The sequence below is a fragment of the Ovis aries genome, chromosome 12 (genome assembly GCF_016772045.2).
Source record: "Ovis aries strain OAR_USU_Benz2616 breed Rambouillet chromosome 12, ARS-UI_Ramb_v3.0, whole genome shotgun sequence".
Classification (NCBI taxonomy): domain Eukaryota; kingdom Metazoa; phylum Chordata; class Mammalia; order Artiodactyla; family Bovidae; genus Ovis; species Ovis aries.
In genome coordinates this window covers 60,517,758-60,534,627 of record NC_056065.1, presented here as the reverse complement: position 1 = coordinate 60,534,627, position 16,870 = coordinate 60,517,758, and the positions used below count along the sequence as shown (strand labels likewise).

Genomic DNA, 16,870 nt, shown 5'->3' with positions numbered 1-16,870 from the left:
ATATATCAGAAAAGATAAAAATTCTAATTTGAAAAGACACATAGAGTCCAACATTCAGCACTATTTATAATAGCCAAGACATGGAAACAACCCAAATGTCCACAACAGAGGAATGGATAAAGATGTGGTACATATATATAATAGGATACTACTCAGCCATAAAAAAGAATGAAATATTGCCATTTGCAGAACATGGATGGACCTGGAGATTATCATACAGAGAAAAACAAAAATCATGTGATATCACTTATATGTGGAATCTAAAAAAGGATACAAAAACTTATTCACAAAATGGAAACAGATTCACAGATATAGAAAACAAACATGGTTAAAAAAGGGGAAAGGGAGGGAGGGAGTAGGGGGTAAATGAAAAGTATGGGATATATGAAATAGACAAAAAACAAAAATTTACTGTATAGCATGGGGAACTATATTCAATATCTTGTAATAATCAATAATGGAAAAGAATCAGAAAAAATATATATCTGAATCACTTTGCTGTACATCTGAAACTAACACAATACTGTAAATCAACGATGATTCAATAGGAAAAAAATCTACGAAGTTGGAAAAATACTTTGTATTTTTGAAATACAAAAATTCTTGGAGTTGAAATACTCCAACTGGTATAGAGCTTGAATAAACTGGAGGAAAACATCATGTATGTGGTTTTAGAGACTCTCTGCACAGTAGTAAGGATAGGTGTTTTAAACATGGACTGCCTGTGTTCAAATCTCTGCTTTAATATTTTTAACTTGGGTATTCTTAAGTGTCATTTTAGCTTTTCTGTGCTTCAGTTTCCTGACAATAAAGTTGGGGTAACAGTACCACCTTGCAGGCACATCATATGAAATGCTGGACTGTATGAAGCACAAGCTGGAATCAAGATTGCAAGGAGGAATATCAATAACCTCAGATATGCAGATGACACCGCCCTACTGGCAGAAAGCGAAGAGAAACTGAGGAGCCTCTTGATGAAAGTGAAAGAGGAGAGTGAAAAAGCAGGCTTAAAACTCAACATTCCAAAAATGAAGATCATGGCATCCAGTCCCATCACTTCATGGCAGGTAAATGGGGAAAAAAATGGAAACAGTGACAGGCTTTATCTTCTTGGGCTCCAAAATCACTGCAGGTTGTGACTGCAGTCATGAAATTAAAAGATGCTTGCTCCTTGGAAGAAAAGCTATGATCAACCTAGAGAGCATATTAAAAAGCAGAGACACTACTTTGCTGACAAAGGTCTGTATAGTCAAAGCTATGGTTTTTCCAGTAATCATGTATAGATGTGAGAGTTGGACTATAAAGAAAGTTGAGCACTGAAGAACTGGTGCTTTTGAACTATGGTGTTGGAGAAGACTCTTGCGAGTCCCTTGGACTGCAAGATCAAACCAGTCAATCCTAAAGGAAATCAGTCCTAAATATTCATTGGAAGGGTTGATGCTGAAGCTGAAGCTCCAATACTTTGGGCACCTGATGCAAAGACCTGACTCATTGGAAAAGACCCTGAAACTGGGAAAGATTGCAGGCAGGAAGAGACGGGGACAACAGAGGATGAGATGGTTGGATGGCATTACTGACTCAATGGACATGAGTTTGAGCAAGCTCCAGGAGTTGGTAATGGACAGAGAAGCCTGACTTGCTGCAGTTCATTGGGTCTCAGAGTCAGACATGACTGAGGGGCTGAATTGAACTGAAACGAACCACCTTGCAGGGTTATTGTGAGAAATCAGTTTATACATACAGGGCTGTTGAAACAGTGTTTGGAGCATTAATAAGCACTTAATAGTTAACAAAAACTAGAATGAGGGACAACTTAATATATATTCAAATACAAAAATCTTGATATAGATCTTTTCCATCTTCATTACAGACAAGGTAAAAGAAAGTCCATTGAAACTTTGAGATATTGAGAGCACATTAAAAAGAGTTTCTCGTCAAGAAAAGGACATAACAACTACATTTAAATGTTCTCTTATGGGCTATATAGAAAGGAGTGTTTCTCTTCTTGGGTTTAGCCTAAGAATGGTGCTCTCTAAAAGTGAGAAAACAAACTCTTAAAAAAATCAAGTTTGAATCAGAAGTACGTGGTCACTTTCTACCTCACTTGCCCAAGAAACAGACTGAAAACTAAAGAAAGCTCAGTGTGCTTGTGAGGGACTTAGAACAAATTAATAATAGCCATTATACATTAAATTAGTAGCTGGAATTTTTTTTACTGTGCCATTCTTTTTTTCAGCACAGGAAACACTGCTGCTGCTGCTGCTAAGTCACTTCAGTCGTGTCCCACTCTGTGCGACCCCATAGATGGCAGCCCACCAGGCTCCCCCATCCCTGGGATTCTCCAGGCAAGAACACTGGAGTGGGTTGCCCTTTCCTTCTCCAATGCATGAAAGTGGAAAGTGAAAGTGAATTCTTTCAGTCGTGTCCGACTCTTCGCAACCCCATGGACTGCAGCCCACCAGGCTCCTCCGCCCATGGGATTTTCTAGGCAAGAGTACTAGAGTGGTTTGCCATTGCTTTCTCCTAGGAAACACTACACAGAAGCAATGGGAAAAAATCAGAACACATTTGTAGCAGGGCTACAAAAAGGACTTGCTTAGGTCAAATTTGTCAGACAGAGCCATGACCAGGACTCAGATTTTAAAACTTCATTGTTGTTTCCACTACCTTTAATTTCCTTTCACTGATTTTTTTAAAAAGGCAAAATGAATAAAAAAGGATACCATCACATTATACGAAGGCTTATAAATTTGAGGATATATTCAGTTGTCCCTTAACTGTGTCTGCCCATTCCTTGGCCTGACCTCAGAAGACTGTACAACTCTATCCCCAGCCCACAGATCCTATTAAAGGGGTGACCTAGGCGTCTATGTTTAATTATACATTCTTTTCAGGGGTCACCCCATACACTGGACCAAGCCAATCAGGTTCACTCTCTTGGTGTGTTTAAGCCACAAGGGGGAAGTTGCTGAGGCATAGCAAGCAGGAAGTCGAGAGGCAGAGGGAACGTCCATGAGGTCTCCATGCAGAAGAGTCCTCACAGTTCCCATATTTTCCCACCTTGGAGTCTAAGATCTGTATTCTTATAATATCTACCTTATCCCTCCTTTTCTCTTTTGTTGATTAGATAGGATTTTTATTAACAATCAAGTAATTCTTGATTACATGTGTCTCTACTACAAAATGCTAAAAGTCAACAGACAGATATGTAGAGATAAGGATTTAGTCTACCACTGTGTACTTAGTATCTGGGGAGAAGACAGATGAGCTAAATAGACTGAAAATATATTTTTAGTAGTACAGCACTTTGAAAAGTCCTCCAGGAGGTGTTTTTCTCTGTAATATTACATTCAACCACCAACTCTCTTCTCAAATATTTTTCTTATCTATCTTCTCTCCACATGAATAGCCATCTCTTATCTAGACTATAATTACCCTCTTAGGCAACATGAAAAGATGTAAGGAAACTTGCTAGCTCTTTTAAGAAAGCTTTAATTCAAAAAGATACATGCATACTTATGTACATAGCAGCTATTTACAATAGCCAAGAGATGGCGACAACCTAAGTGTCTATCAGCAGCTAAACAGATAAAGATGTGTGTATACACATATATTAAGAAGAACAAAATAATGCCACTTGCAGGATACCGCAAACAAGGATACATCTAGAATTACACTGAGTGAGAAGGAGAAATAGAGGGCCTCCCTGGCAGCTCAGTGGTAAAGAATCCACCTGCCAGTGTAGGACATTGGGTTTAATTCCTGACCCAGAAGATCCCACATACTGTGAAGCAACTAAGCCCATGTGCCACAACTACTGAGTCTGTGCTCTAGAGTTCCGGAGCCACAGCTACTCAGCCTACCAGCCCTAGAGCCTGGGCTCCCCACAAAAGAAGCCACTGCAATGCAAAGCCCACACGCTGCAACTAAAGAGTAGCCCCTGCTCACCATAACTAGAGAAAAGCCTGCTCAGCAACAAAGACCTAGCACAGCCAAAAATAAATAAAAATTAAACTGTATAGAAAAAAGAGGAATACAAATACCATGTTATCACTTATACATGGAATTTAAAGTGACACAAATGAATATATCCACATTACAGAAACACATTTACAGAGAACTGACTTGTGGCAGCCAGTGGGGGAGGAATGGTATGGAAGGGAAGGACTGGGAGTTTGAGATTAGCACATAAAAACATTATATATAGGATGGATAAACAACAAGGTCCTATTGTATAACTACAGGGAACTATATTTAATATCCTATAATATACCATAATAAAAATAACATGAAAAAGACTATATACATACCTAACTGAATCACTTTACTGTATAGCAGAAATTAACACAATATTATAAATCTAATTTCATTGCAAATACAATTTTTTTAAAAAGAGGTATAAAAACATCCACTTCTGCTTCATTGACTATGGTAAAGCCTTTGACTGTGGATCACAACAAACTGGAAAATTCTTAAGAGATAGGAATACCAAACTACCTTACCTGCCTCCTTAGAAACCTATATGCAGGTCAAGAAGCAACAGTTAGAACCAGGCATGGAACTGACTGGTTCCAAACTGGGAAAGGAGTATGTCAAGGCTGTATATTGCCACCCTGATTATTTAATTTATATATGCAGAGTCAGTCAGTCAGTTCAGTTGCTCAGTCGTGTCCGACTCTTTGCAACCCCATCAATTGCAGCATGCCAGGCCTCCCTGTCCATCACCAACTCCCGGAGTTCACTCAAACTCATGTCCATCGAGTCAGTGATGCCATCCAACCATCTCATCCTGTGTCATCCCCTTCTCCTTCTGCCCCCAATCCCTCCCAGCATCAGAGTCTTTTCCAATGAGTCAGCTCTTCACATGAGGTGGCCAAAGTACTGGAGTTTCAGCTTTAGCATCATTCCTCCCAAAGAACACCCAGGACTGATCTCCTTTACAATGGACTGGTTGGATCTCCTTGCAGTCCAAGGGACTCTCAAGAGTCTTCTCCAATATGCAGAGTACATAATGCAAAATGGTAGGCTGGATGAAGCACAAGCTGGAATCAAGATTTCTGGGAGAAATATCAATAACCTTAGATATATAGATGACACCACCCTACTGGCAGAAAGTGAAGAGGAACTAAAGAGCCTCTTGATGAAGGTGAAGGAGGATTGTGAAAAAACTGGCTTAAAACTCAACATTCAAAACACTAAGATCATGGCATCGGGTATCATTACTTCATAGCAAATAGATGAGGAAACAATGGAAATAATGACAGGCTTTATTTTCCTGGCTCCAAAATCACTGCTGTTGGAGACTGCAGTCATGAAATTAAAGGATACTTGCTCCTTGGAAGAAAAGCTATGATCAACCTAGAGAGCATATTAAAAAGCAGAGACACTACTTTGCTCACAAAGGTCTGTATAGTCAAAGCTATGGTTTTTCAGTAGTCATGTATGGATGTGAGAGTTGGACCATAAAGAAAGTTGAGCACTGAAGAATTGGTGCTTTTGAACTGTGGTTTTGGAGAAGACTCTTGCAAGTCCCTTGGACTGCAAGATCAAACCAATCAATCCTAAAGGAAATCAGTCCTGAATATTCATTGGAAGGGCTGATGCTAAAGCTCCAAGATTTTGGCTACCTGATTCCAGTTGGCGAAGAGCCAACTCATTGGAAAAGGTCTTGATGCGAGAAAGACTGAAGGCAGGAGAAGGGGACGACAGAGGTCGAGATGGTTGGATGCCATTGCCGACTCAATGTACATGAATTTGAGCAAACTCAAGGAGATGGTGAAGGACAGGGAAGTCTGGCGTGCTGCAGTCCTTGGAATCGCAGTCAGATATGACTGAGCAACTAGACAACAAATATGGTAGTGGGAATGCGCTAAATGTGGTGTCAGGAGTAATACAGGGTGAACAAGAGCATAAAGAGGCACCTGCACCAGTATTCCATAGTAGGGACTTAAGGTTTCAGCGAATTTCTGCCTAAAAAATAAAGGCTTCAGAACTAGTAAGAATTAGCAGAGCATAATTAGCAGAGACGAGAGAGAAGGCAAGATATATGAATATTTCGGAAGTGTTCAAGAGTATGCAAAAAAGACTACAATTTGCAAATTGCCAAAGCTTTCTCCTGTTTATCCTCAGACGATGGGTTATATTTCCCCTACCATCCAAAAGAACCTGAAAGCCCAACAGGACTTCTCTGAATCTAGGCCAAAGACAGGCATAAAGCAGGAGTTTCCTCTTTTTCCAAGTCAATGGCAAACAATGGAAGACTTCTCAGTTTGGTTTCCCAAACTCAGGACTTACACTTTCATCCCAGGTTGTTAAGGTCAGTAAAAATCTTCGAAAGATTTTACTCTGTGGCCTTGATAAGGACAATGTAGAAAAGTCCACTATTTTTTTTTTGCAGTCAATGAGAAATGCTTCTTCATACTGTGAACATCAAGTCCACTTTCTGATGATCTAAGATAAGAGGTAAATTTGGCTTTACAGCTTCAGTTTAGGTATTAACTATGCAAATTCTAAGTTACAAATTATAATTTCTTAGAGACTCTAAGTTTCTAAATTCTCTTCATAGAATGAAAATCAGGTTTACTTCCAGTTTTTGAGGATTAGAGATTAAGAAAAATTTTTAACAAGTAATATATGAAAGTTATTAAAAGACGGGAAGGAAATTATGTTTACAGAAATCTGTAAGGTCAGCATTGCACTGTGGTTTTCCCTGGGCCCATGTAGTCACCCAAAGTCACAATGGCCTAATTTCTAGAGGCTCAAGTTCCTATTTTCAAGCCAATGACTTATTACAATTTCCCCTTCAAAAGTATTATGGTAACATGAACAAAACAATGTTTCAGCCATCAATGATCTAAAATATGGATGTTCTTGAGCATACATTTTTAGTGAGGGCAACAAAATCTTACCCTTCATGTGTATAAAGCATAAAAATATGTATATGATTCACAGTCTGTATGAAGTATTAAAATTTCATGGGGGTAGATGATTAGGGGAAAAAAAAAAAAACCCTAAAAAGTTTCCTTAGGCAGGTGAGAATGGAAAAATTGAGAAACATGTGTAGATTTTTACCAAGTGAGGAATACTTCAATTCAACTTTCGTGATAGGTCAAAATCCCCAGATGAAACAGAAAACCACAGTGATTGTATTTTCTACCAACGTACTTGTGAGGAGCTCCAGTTTTCTCTTTGCCCTTTATTTCTCCAAGCAGAACTCACTAAAATTGTTCAAGTGTAAAGAAAACCCTAGGAATTTTTTAAAAGGTATACGAGTCATTAAACTTACAACACAGAGTACAAACCAAAAAAGTAAATTTATTTAAATTACTAAAATAGCTTTTAAAGTCATTTACAGATTAGCTGCTACAATTATTTTTCCTGATATAAGTAATATTATTTTAAAATTTTGGTCAATGAAACAGTTAATAAAAACATCTGTTTCTCCATATAATACATATATGTATAAAATAAGCCTTTTCAAAAATTCTTGTTTTAGAATCCTCTATAAATCAAGAATATCTGACTTCTGACAGTGTCAGGAACAGATTATAATAAGGAGTATAAACTTACGAATACTGGTAGTCCTAGTGGGAAGAAATAAGACCATATTCTACCATCAGTTATGGGATCCTCAAAAGGTAAATGAAGAAGCCACTGACAGGCTTTAGTATTCTAAAAGCAATATTGCCATTTAAAGGTTTGTAGACAATAAAAAAATAAAGCTGATCCAGAATTTTAAGATTCTAAGAAAACCAAAGCTGTTGACAGATGAGAAAGCTGTTAAGAGATGCAAAGTTAAAACTGAAATACTATGGTACAGTTATGTACAGCAGTACATCTTAACATCCTTCATATATAGTAAACTTCACTTTCTTTTTGGCTTGAGGCACTCAACAGAATTTATCACATGCATAGCAAATCTTTATACTTGTTACAAGAGTGTCATTAAAGGACGTAGACTGCAACAAATGGACATGCAGAAAATCAAAGCCCTCTTCAGTCACTGAGGAGAGGTCGTTGACAAAGCGGTTTACCAATTTCTGACATTATCTTTCTTAACAAAATTTTCAGGATATGAACAAAATAAACTGCCTGAATTTGCCTGTTCTTAAGCGCCAAGTGAGCAAATATACTAAACCTCATCATATACATGCTTCAGAATCCTTGGGAGGAGTAAAAATTTCTTCAAGGAAAATAAAAGTCCCGACAGAATTCACTGAGAATGGAGTTCATATAGCTATGTTTGATGAACCCCAGGTGACAGTGACTTTTTTTTTAAAAATTTCTGAGTGTGCATGGGGTGGCTTGCAGAACCTTAGCTCCCCAACCAAGGATGGAACCCAGGCCCTTGGCAGTGAGAACATGGAGTCCCACCCACGAGACCATCAAGGAATTCCCCCAGTGACTTATTTTAATATTTCATCTTGAAAACTTTTCCTCCCCTTTCCTTCTCCATTTCACAACTTTTCCCTGTCCTCCAAAATTAAAGAAAAAAAGAAAGAAACACCCAAACAAACACTCAGATGGCCCTTCATTATTTTTGTTCCTATAAGGAGAAGCTGACTAAGGAATTCACATCTAAATGATGAAAAAAGAGAACAAAACAGGAAAGCCCATAGTTGCGCTCAGGGAGCTATCTTACTAATAACAAACTCTGTGAAAAAAAAACCAAGTTAAAACATTAGGGAGGATTTATAGGAAGGAGCCAAATCCCTCCCACTGGTCATACCACAGGAATAATGATTCACTCCAGAATTTAAGTAGATCCTCTATGGGACTGTATATAATTTATAGTCTGTAGATATCATTAACAGATCTCAGTGGGAAATGAGTCTCTCAGGTAACATAATTAGGCTGAATAAACAATACAGATGTTCCATGTTTACCTAAGAACCTAACCTCCTTTAAAAAGAAACCAGGTCTTTCAAAAAGAGCTGAGTGCTGTCTGGTTAGAAAGTTTGAAAAAATTCTCAGCACTTGAGACATAACTTTCTCTTCCGTCTTCCTTTAAAAGCAGATGCCCCTTTTCAGGTCATTTTCAGGTTGTACAGGGAGGACTAAGTGAGAAATACGGCTCCAGAGCCCACTCAGTTTGTCTGGGTCCATATGCTTGTAGGAGCTGGATGTGTCAGAGTTGGTGAACTTGACTTTGAGGAAATCTCTCACTTTTTCTTCAATTTCCTTGAGGCCCAGATTGGTTCCAAGTGTCTCCTCCTCCAATAAGACAGTCAGGACTAAGGCTACATCTTTGAAGGCTGCACTTTCGTGGTCACAATACTTGTAGAAGATCAAAGTAGAGTCTGCAGGCAGTGACTCAAAGCGGTGGACCACAGCTGCTTTCTGGCCATTTCTGAACCCAGTGCTCAGTTCCTGATCTACTTCTTCTTTGACAGTATCACTGTCTCGAGCAGCTTTGCCAGCCCCATCAATCCGGATGGCAGGAACACTACGGAAGGAGGAGTAGGCATCAGCGATCTGTTCGCTCAGACACCTGAGTGCTTCTTCAGCATCTCGGGCAGCAGTGAGCAGCAAAATCGCAGGCTGAGGCCGAGGTTGGGAACCATTGAGATGTTTTTCCAGTAATGTTTGGCTCCTTTTCCACAGCTTCTCATCTTGACCTTGGTACTTATTCATCAGCTGTTTCATCTGGTTCTGGAACTCTTGAACAGCAGTGGTTTCTGCTTCAGGAGGATGAGTGTACCAAAAACTCCCAATGACAAGAGCGGCTATCACAACAAGGGGCCAATACCACTTTGTCTTGACAGAAGATGCACTTCTGGGTTGCCCAGTCATTTCTGCTCAGGAAAAAAAAAATGACACACACAAATATTATTTTCTTAGATTCAAGAGCAAGTGACTTTTAAAGCCCACATTAATGTTTACAAACATTAGCTAAGAGAGGGAGGAATTTAAAGAAGGGAGCTGATAATTTACTTTCTTAAAGAAATAATTTAACACATGTATTTTAAGTTATGTAGTTACTTATGTATGAGTATGCATATGTCTCTTCAATATCAAAATGATAGGAAGTCTCAGAGGAAAAGGAGAATTTAAGTATATGAAATGGCATATGCAAATCGGAAAGAATATAATTTATAAAGCAGAGCTATCATTACTACTGCTAATATTTGGGAGGTAAACAATAGAAGACACTTTACAAAATAGTTTTAAATTTAGAAACTAACATGGATTATTCTCCAAGGTGAAATGTTTAAGTATAAAAAGGGATAAACAAAAGGATGCATTATAAATGAAATCTTCCATATAATTGCACTGATGCCTATCTTTCGTGGCATGCAGTTGTTAATATTGGCAAAATTTCGTTTGTAACTCACTCCTAATTATTATTGGCAATGATATCAGTTTATATTTACCTAGTGCTTTGCAGCTGCAGTTTATAAAGCATTTTCTCATATACCGTATCATTTAACCTTTTAAATATGACAGCAATAATATTTTTACTTTCTGTTTATGGACCCTGTAGACCAACAGATCTCAAAGTACGGCTGGTAGGCTATCTCAAGATCTCCTCAAGGGGATCTTTGAGGTTAAAGCTGTTCTCCTAACACGAAGATCTTATTCACCTTTTCCCCGCCATATTGATATCTGCACCAATGGTGTAAAAAGCCGTGGTAAGAAAAACAACTGCTGCTTTAGATGAATCACAGGGCAGTGGCACCAAACTATACTAGGAATGTCTTTGTATTCTTCACAGGCATGTATTCAAGGTTATCAATTTCATCTAAGAACATCCTTCATGAAGCATTTAAAGCTATTTACCTTATTAAAACTCAATCCTTGAGTATAACATTCTATGTGAAGAAATGGGAAGTATATATAAAGTACTTTGTACAACTGAGTTGTGAGCTGAACTAGTGCTTTTTTTCAAAGAATTTTTACTGGAAAGGACAAGTGATAAAACTATGGCTGGTCACACTTCGTATTTGGGAGATGTTTTCTTGAAAAGGAACAATGTGAGCCTCTTGCTTTCAAGGAAACTGACAATCTTTGTTCCCAGTGATAAAATTCAAGGTTTCAAGTGAAAATTAGAGTTGCAGGATATCTGCCATCATGAATTTAACAGCTCCCAATACTTAAGACTTCTTTGTCTTGAGACTAGTGGTGATCTTAACAAATGTGATCTTTTAATATCGTATTAAAAACATGTCAGCATTTGGAAGATCTATATAACTTAGTGAACCAACCTTTTCCAAATGACCAGTGCATGATATTCAAAGTACAAGAAAGACCAATGGGTTTTAACAGAATGTAAAATGTAACAGAATACAAAAAATTCATTAATATGGCTTCAGATTTCATATTTCAAATAACATTTAGAAACTAATGTTATCTGAGTTTGGGAGAATATCAAAAGAGAATATTCACAACTGTCTAAAGACTATTAAAACATTATATATCCATACAAAGCTAAATTTTTGCAGATACCTCAACCAAAGCAATATATTGTAACAGGCTGAATACAGAAGCAGAATGAAATTCCAGCTCATTTTATTAAACCAGGCATTAGAGATTACAGAAAACACAAAATTATTTAAAAATAATTGACAAACATTAAAAAAATTTTTTTTTCAGCTTTAATCTCTAGGTAATTATGGACAGGTATAACCTTTTTTTTTCTCAAAGGTCTCTAGGGATACTTATTAACTTTCCTAGTGGAAAGTGGTATTGAGACTGAGACTCATTTAATAAAAGATGAATAGACAAACTTACGTTGGTTGGAGGTTGATGGAGATTGGTTTCCAAGCTCTGATTTCTGAATACTGTCATCTAATGATAGGAGTAATAAAGATTATCAATTTATGTTTCATAATTTCAGCATTTCCAATAGAAAAAAGAAAATTTCACCAAGAGAAAATATGGGAGAGATCAGCCAGAAACAGAAGAAAAAGCAGAAGATTCAGGTGTCTAATAGACTGACAGCTGTTTGAGACACAAGACCCATTTTTTTCATAATTATTCATGGCATGTAAGAGTCTAGTACAAAGCATACTCAATACATTAGTTTTGTGAGAAAGCCTTGAATTTGATCCAAATTATTTAATTTGGAGTGGTAAAATTTCCAGGACAAAGGTATAAGGACAAAGAAAATAAGTACAACTATAATAAAAGGAAACATATTATACCATCTGAAAAACTGCCATATATTGAACGCTTGCCTGGTGATGATGCTGTGAAGAGGGAAAGAAGGACAAAATATGGATTATGGATTACTGAGCTATTTGCATAAGGGATTTTTAAGGTAAAACTCAATCTTAAATCTTCTTATTTTCCACCTAAAACTGACTCAACACTGCCTCTGGTGCTTCTGACCATTACAAATATCAGTAATATTTTTGAAATTACACTAAAAAACTTTTCACCATTTCTGTTAATAGACAAGTAATTGTTTTAGCTTTGTGGCTAGTTAAACAATAGATATCAAAAATAATTTTCTCACAACTCCATCAAATCTCTATATCCATCATTACTTTAGAAAACAAATAAAAAACTATCCAGCTCTTTCCTTTTCCCCTCCATCTTTTTTGGCATGGTGACAGATTTTAACATCTAAGAAAAAGGAAATGGAAAGACAGCGTGCAGAAGGCGAAGAGGCTGAGTTATTCATTTGTATGATCTACGTTACCAATACTGTCATCCATCACTTGCCTGGAACTTTATAGCTTTCATGTGTATAAGTGATCTTTCTTGTATTTACCAACATTTTTCATTGGAGAAACACTGGACTAAACTGGAGGAATACAATTTATGCTGTTGTTTTTAATAGAAATAGCCTTATGTCTGGTCATATGACAAAAAACCTCAAATGAAACAAAATGACATCAACCTTAACTCTAAACTTAATAATTGCTTTGCAATTACTAGTTTAGTCTAGGAAATGTCATCATTTAGAAGCTTCAAAGTTAGGTCACCAAAATTAAAATTAAATTCCACTAGATAATATTTATCTTAAATACTTTACTCCATGACTGCAAAGATCAAATGAGATAATATACAAAAAAATCTGTGACATAGATGATGATATTAATAATGGAGAATAGCTAAATTAGTTATTATGAAACATATGTAACATTTATAACTCATAGAAATAGAATGAAGAAAATCAAGTTAACACAAACAGAACTCCCATTTACAATAGCATCAAAAAGAAGAAAATATTTAGGAATAAGACTAATCAAGGAGGCAAAAGAATTATAACTGAAACTTCTAAAACACTGATGAAAGAAATTAAAGCAGATATAAGTAAATGGGAAAGACATCCCATGGTAATGGATTAGAGAATATTCTTAAAATGTCCACACTACCAAAAGCAAGCTACAGATTCAGTACAATCCCTGTAAAAATCCCAATGGCATTTCTTTTTTATAGAAAAGGAAAACAATCCTAAAATTCATATGGAACCACAGAAGGTCCCAAATAGCCAAAAATACTTTGAAATAAGAACAAAACTGGAGGCACCACACTTCCTGATTTCAAAATATATCACAAAGCTAGAGTAATCACAACATTATGGTACTGCCATAAAAACAGACATAAGAGACCAATGGAAGAGAACAGAGTCAGAAATAAACCTAAGACGTGGTCAACTGATCCTCAATAAGGGTGTCAAGAATATGCAATGAAGGAAAGACAGTCTCTTCAAGAAATGGTGTTGGGGAAATTGGATCTCCACATATAAAAGAATGAAACTGGATCCATATCATATACCACACCCCAAAATCAACTCAAAATAGACTAAAGACTGAAACTAAGAACTGAAATAATACAACTCCCAGAAGAAACATGGGGCAAAACCTTCTTGAAGTTGGCGTTGGCAATGATTTCTTGGTTATGACACCAAAAGCACAGAAGTAAAAATAGACCATGGGATTACATCGAACTTAAAAAAGCACAGTGACTTATGTGACTAAAATCACAACATCACCTCACATTATCAAATGTATTGTGTAGCTATTATCAAAACAAAAGTACAAGCTATGTGGAGGAGATGTGGAGAAAACAGAATCCCGTGTACACTGTTGGTGGGAATATAAACTGGTACAATCTCTAGGAAAAGAATTATGGAGGTTCCTCAAAAGATAAAAATGGACAACCATATGATCTGGCAATCCCACTTTTGGATATATATCCAAAAGAATTGAAATTCCGATCTTGGAGAGATATACACACACTCATGTTAACTGCAGTAATATTCACAATAGCCAAAATATGTAAGCAAACTAAATGTCCATTGACAAATTAATGGATAAAATGTGATATACACACAAAATGGAATTATTATTCATCTTTTAAAAAGAAGGAAAATTTGCCACTTTTGACAACATGGAAAGCATTATTATCCAGAAAGAATGAAGGGATGGAGCCAAAGCAAAAACAATACTCAGTTGTGGATGTGACTGGTGATAGAAGCAAGGTCCAATGCTGTAAAGAACAATATTGCATAGGAACCTGGAATGTTAGGTCCATGAATAAAGGCAAATTGGAAGTGGTCAAACATGAGATGGCAAGAGTGAATGTTGACATTCTAGGAATCAGCAAACTAAAATGGACTGGAATGGGTGAATTTAACTCAGATGACCATTATATCTACTACTGTGGGCAGGAATCCCTTAGAAGAAATGGAGTAGCCATCATGGTCAACAAGAGTCCGAAATGCAGTACTTGGATGCAATCTCAAAAACAACAGAATGATCTCTGTTCATTCCCAAGGTAAACCATTCAATATCACAGTAATCCATCCAAGTTTATGCCCCAACCAGTAATGCTGAAGAAGCTGAACAGTTTTATGAAGACCTCCAAGACCTTTTAGAACTAACACCCAAAAAAGATGTCCTTTTCATTATAGGGGATCGGAATGCAAAAGTAGGAAGTCAAGAAACACCTGGAGTAACAGGCACATTTGGCCTTGGAATACGGAATGAAACAGAGCAAAGGCTAATAGAGTTTTGCCAAGAGAACACACTGGTCATAGCAAACACCCTCTTCAACAACACAAGACTCTACACATGGACATCACCAGATGGTCAACACCGAAATCAGATTGATTATATTCTTTGCAGCCAAAGATGGAAAAGCTCTATACAGTCAGCAAAAACAAGACAGGTAGCTGACTGTGGCTCAGATCATGAACTCCTTATTACCAAATTCAGACTTAAATTGAAGAAAGTGGGGAAAACCACTAGACCATTCAGGTATGACCTAAATCAAATCCCTTATGATTATACAGTGGAAGTGAGAAATAGATTTAAGGGACTAGATCTGATAGACAGAGTGCCTGATGAACTAAGGATGGAGGTTCATGACATTGTACAGCAAACCGGGATCAAGACCATCCCCATGGAAAAGAAATAAGCCATATACAGATGTGCAAATACTTCATGATGTCATTTATGTGAGGAATCTAAAATAGTCAAATTCATAGAAGAGTTAGTTTTAAGGGCCTGCGACAGGGGGATATCAAGAGATACTAGTCAAAGAGTACACAGTTTCAGTTAAATAAGATGAATAAATCCTAGACATCTACTATATAGTACCTGTATTTATTGTCCTATATATTAAAAACTTGCTAAGAGGGTAGATCTTATGTTAAATGTTCTTATCTCACACACATAACAATAAGTAAAGAGGGTGGGAAAAACTTGGAGGTGATACATATGTTATGGCATAGATTATGGTGATGGTTTCACAGATGTATACTTATGTTCAAACTCAAGTTGTATACATTAAATACATAAGTTGTATACATTAAATGTATGTCAGTTACAGATGAATTGATAAAGATGTGGTGCATATATATATACATATATATACATACATACATAATGGAATATTAGCCATAAAGAAGAATTAAATAGTGCCATTTGCATTGGATGGACCCAGAGACTACCAAACTAAGTGAAGTAAGTTAGAGAAAGACAAATACCATATGATATCACATATGTGGAATCTAAAATACAAGATACACAAAAGGAACATATCTACAAAACAGAAACAGACTCACAGACATAGACAGACATAGAGAACAGGCTGACCTGCCGAGAGGGTGAGGGTTGGGGAGGAATGGATTGGAGTCTGGGATTGGCAGATGCAAGCTATTATGTATAGGCTGGATAAACAAGGTCCCTGTGTGTAGCACAGGAAGTTTATTTAATACCCTGTGATAAACCATAATGGAAAAGAATATGATAAAGAATATACATATATATATATATATAAAACTGGATCACTGTGCTATATAGCAGAAATTAACACAATGTTGTAAATCAACTATACTTCAATAAAATATTCTTAAAAGGAAGAAAATCCATCAACATGTTTATCTTGAATCCATGGTTGCAAAGATCCAATGTGACAACACATAAAAATGTTTTTACATGCCCTTCTATGATGATTTTAAAGATATGGAATAGCTACTATATACTGTATGAAAATTTACTATAACAGCTACTATAACATACTATATATTATATGAAATATTTATTTATAGAATTCAAAGAACACAAACTTAGCAGGGCATATACTGTTGAGGCAGCACACTGTCTAAAAGGTAAACTCTATCTTTCTTATTAAAAATATTTTTAGAGACAGTAGTTAAAATTTATTTTAAAAACATCTTTTTAAAAATATAAAGCTCAGAGGTTCTTTTTTAGTATGAAGAGTAGGTAATAATCAATCACTCTATAAGGTCAAGAGCAGAGGGCATGAATATTTCATAGCTATTAGTACTGATTATTACACATATACAGTTAAAAATAGATAAGTATTAATGATACATGGGGCTTCCCTTGTGGCTCAGCTGGTAAAGAATATGCCTGCAATTTGGGAGACCTGGGTTCAATTCCTGGGTTGGGAA

The 16,870-nt window shown here is 36.6% G+C and overlaps 1 protein-coding gene across 4 annotated transcripts in view; it reads right to left on the bottom strand.

The window, feature by feature from the left end:
• Nucleotides 1–7,294: 7,294 nt before the first annotated feature.
• TOR1AIP1 (torsin 1A interacting protein 1) overlaps nt 7,295–16,870 on the bottom strand; it is a 43,148-nt gene continuing 33,572 nt past the window's right edge. For 2 of the 4 annotated variants that reach the window (XM_027975917.2, XM_027975919.2), the window contains 3 exons: nt 12,144–12,188; nt 11,731–11,787; nt 7,295–9,794 (listed from right to left, as the gene is read on the bottom strand). In XM_027975917.2, coding sequence (XP_027831718.1) covers nt 9,007–9,794; nt 11,731–11,787; nt 12,144–12,188 — 890 coding nt within the window. In that variant the 3' untranslated portion in view covers nt 7,295–9,006. The remainder of the gene's footprint in view (nt 9,795–11,730; nt 11,788–12,143; nt 12,189–16,870) is intronic. The other 2 variants (XM_012187643.4, XM_012187644.4) reach the window with 1 other exon arrangement.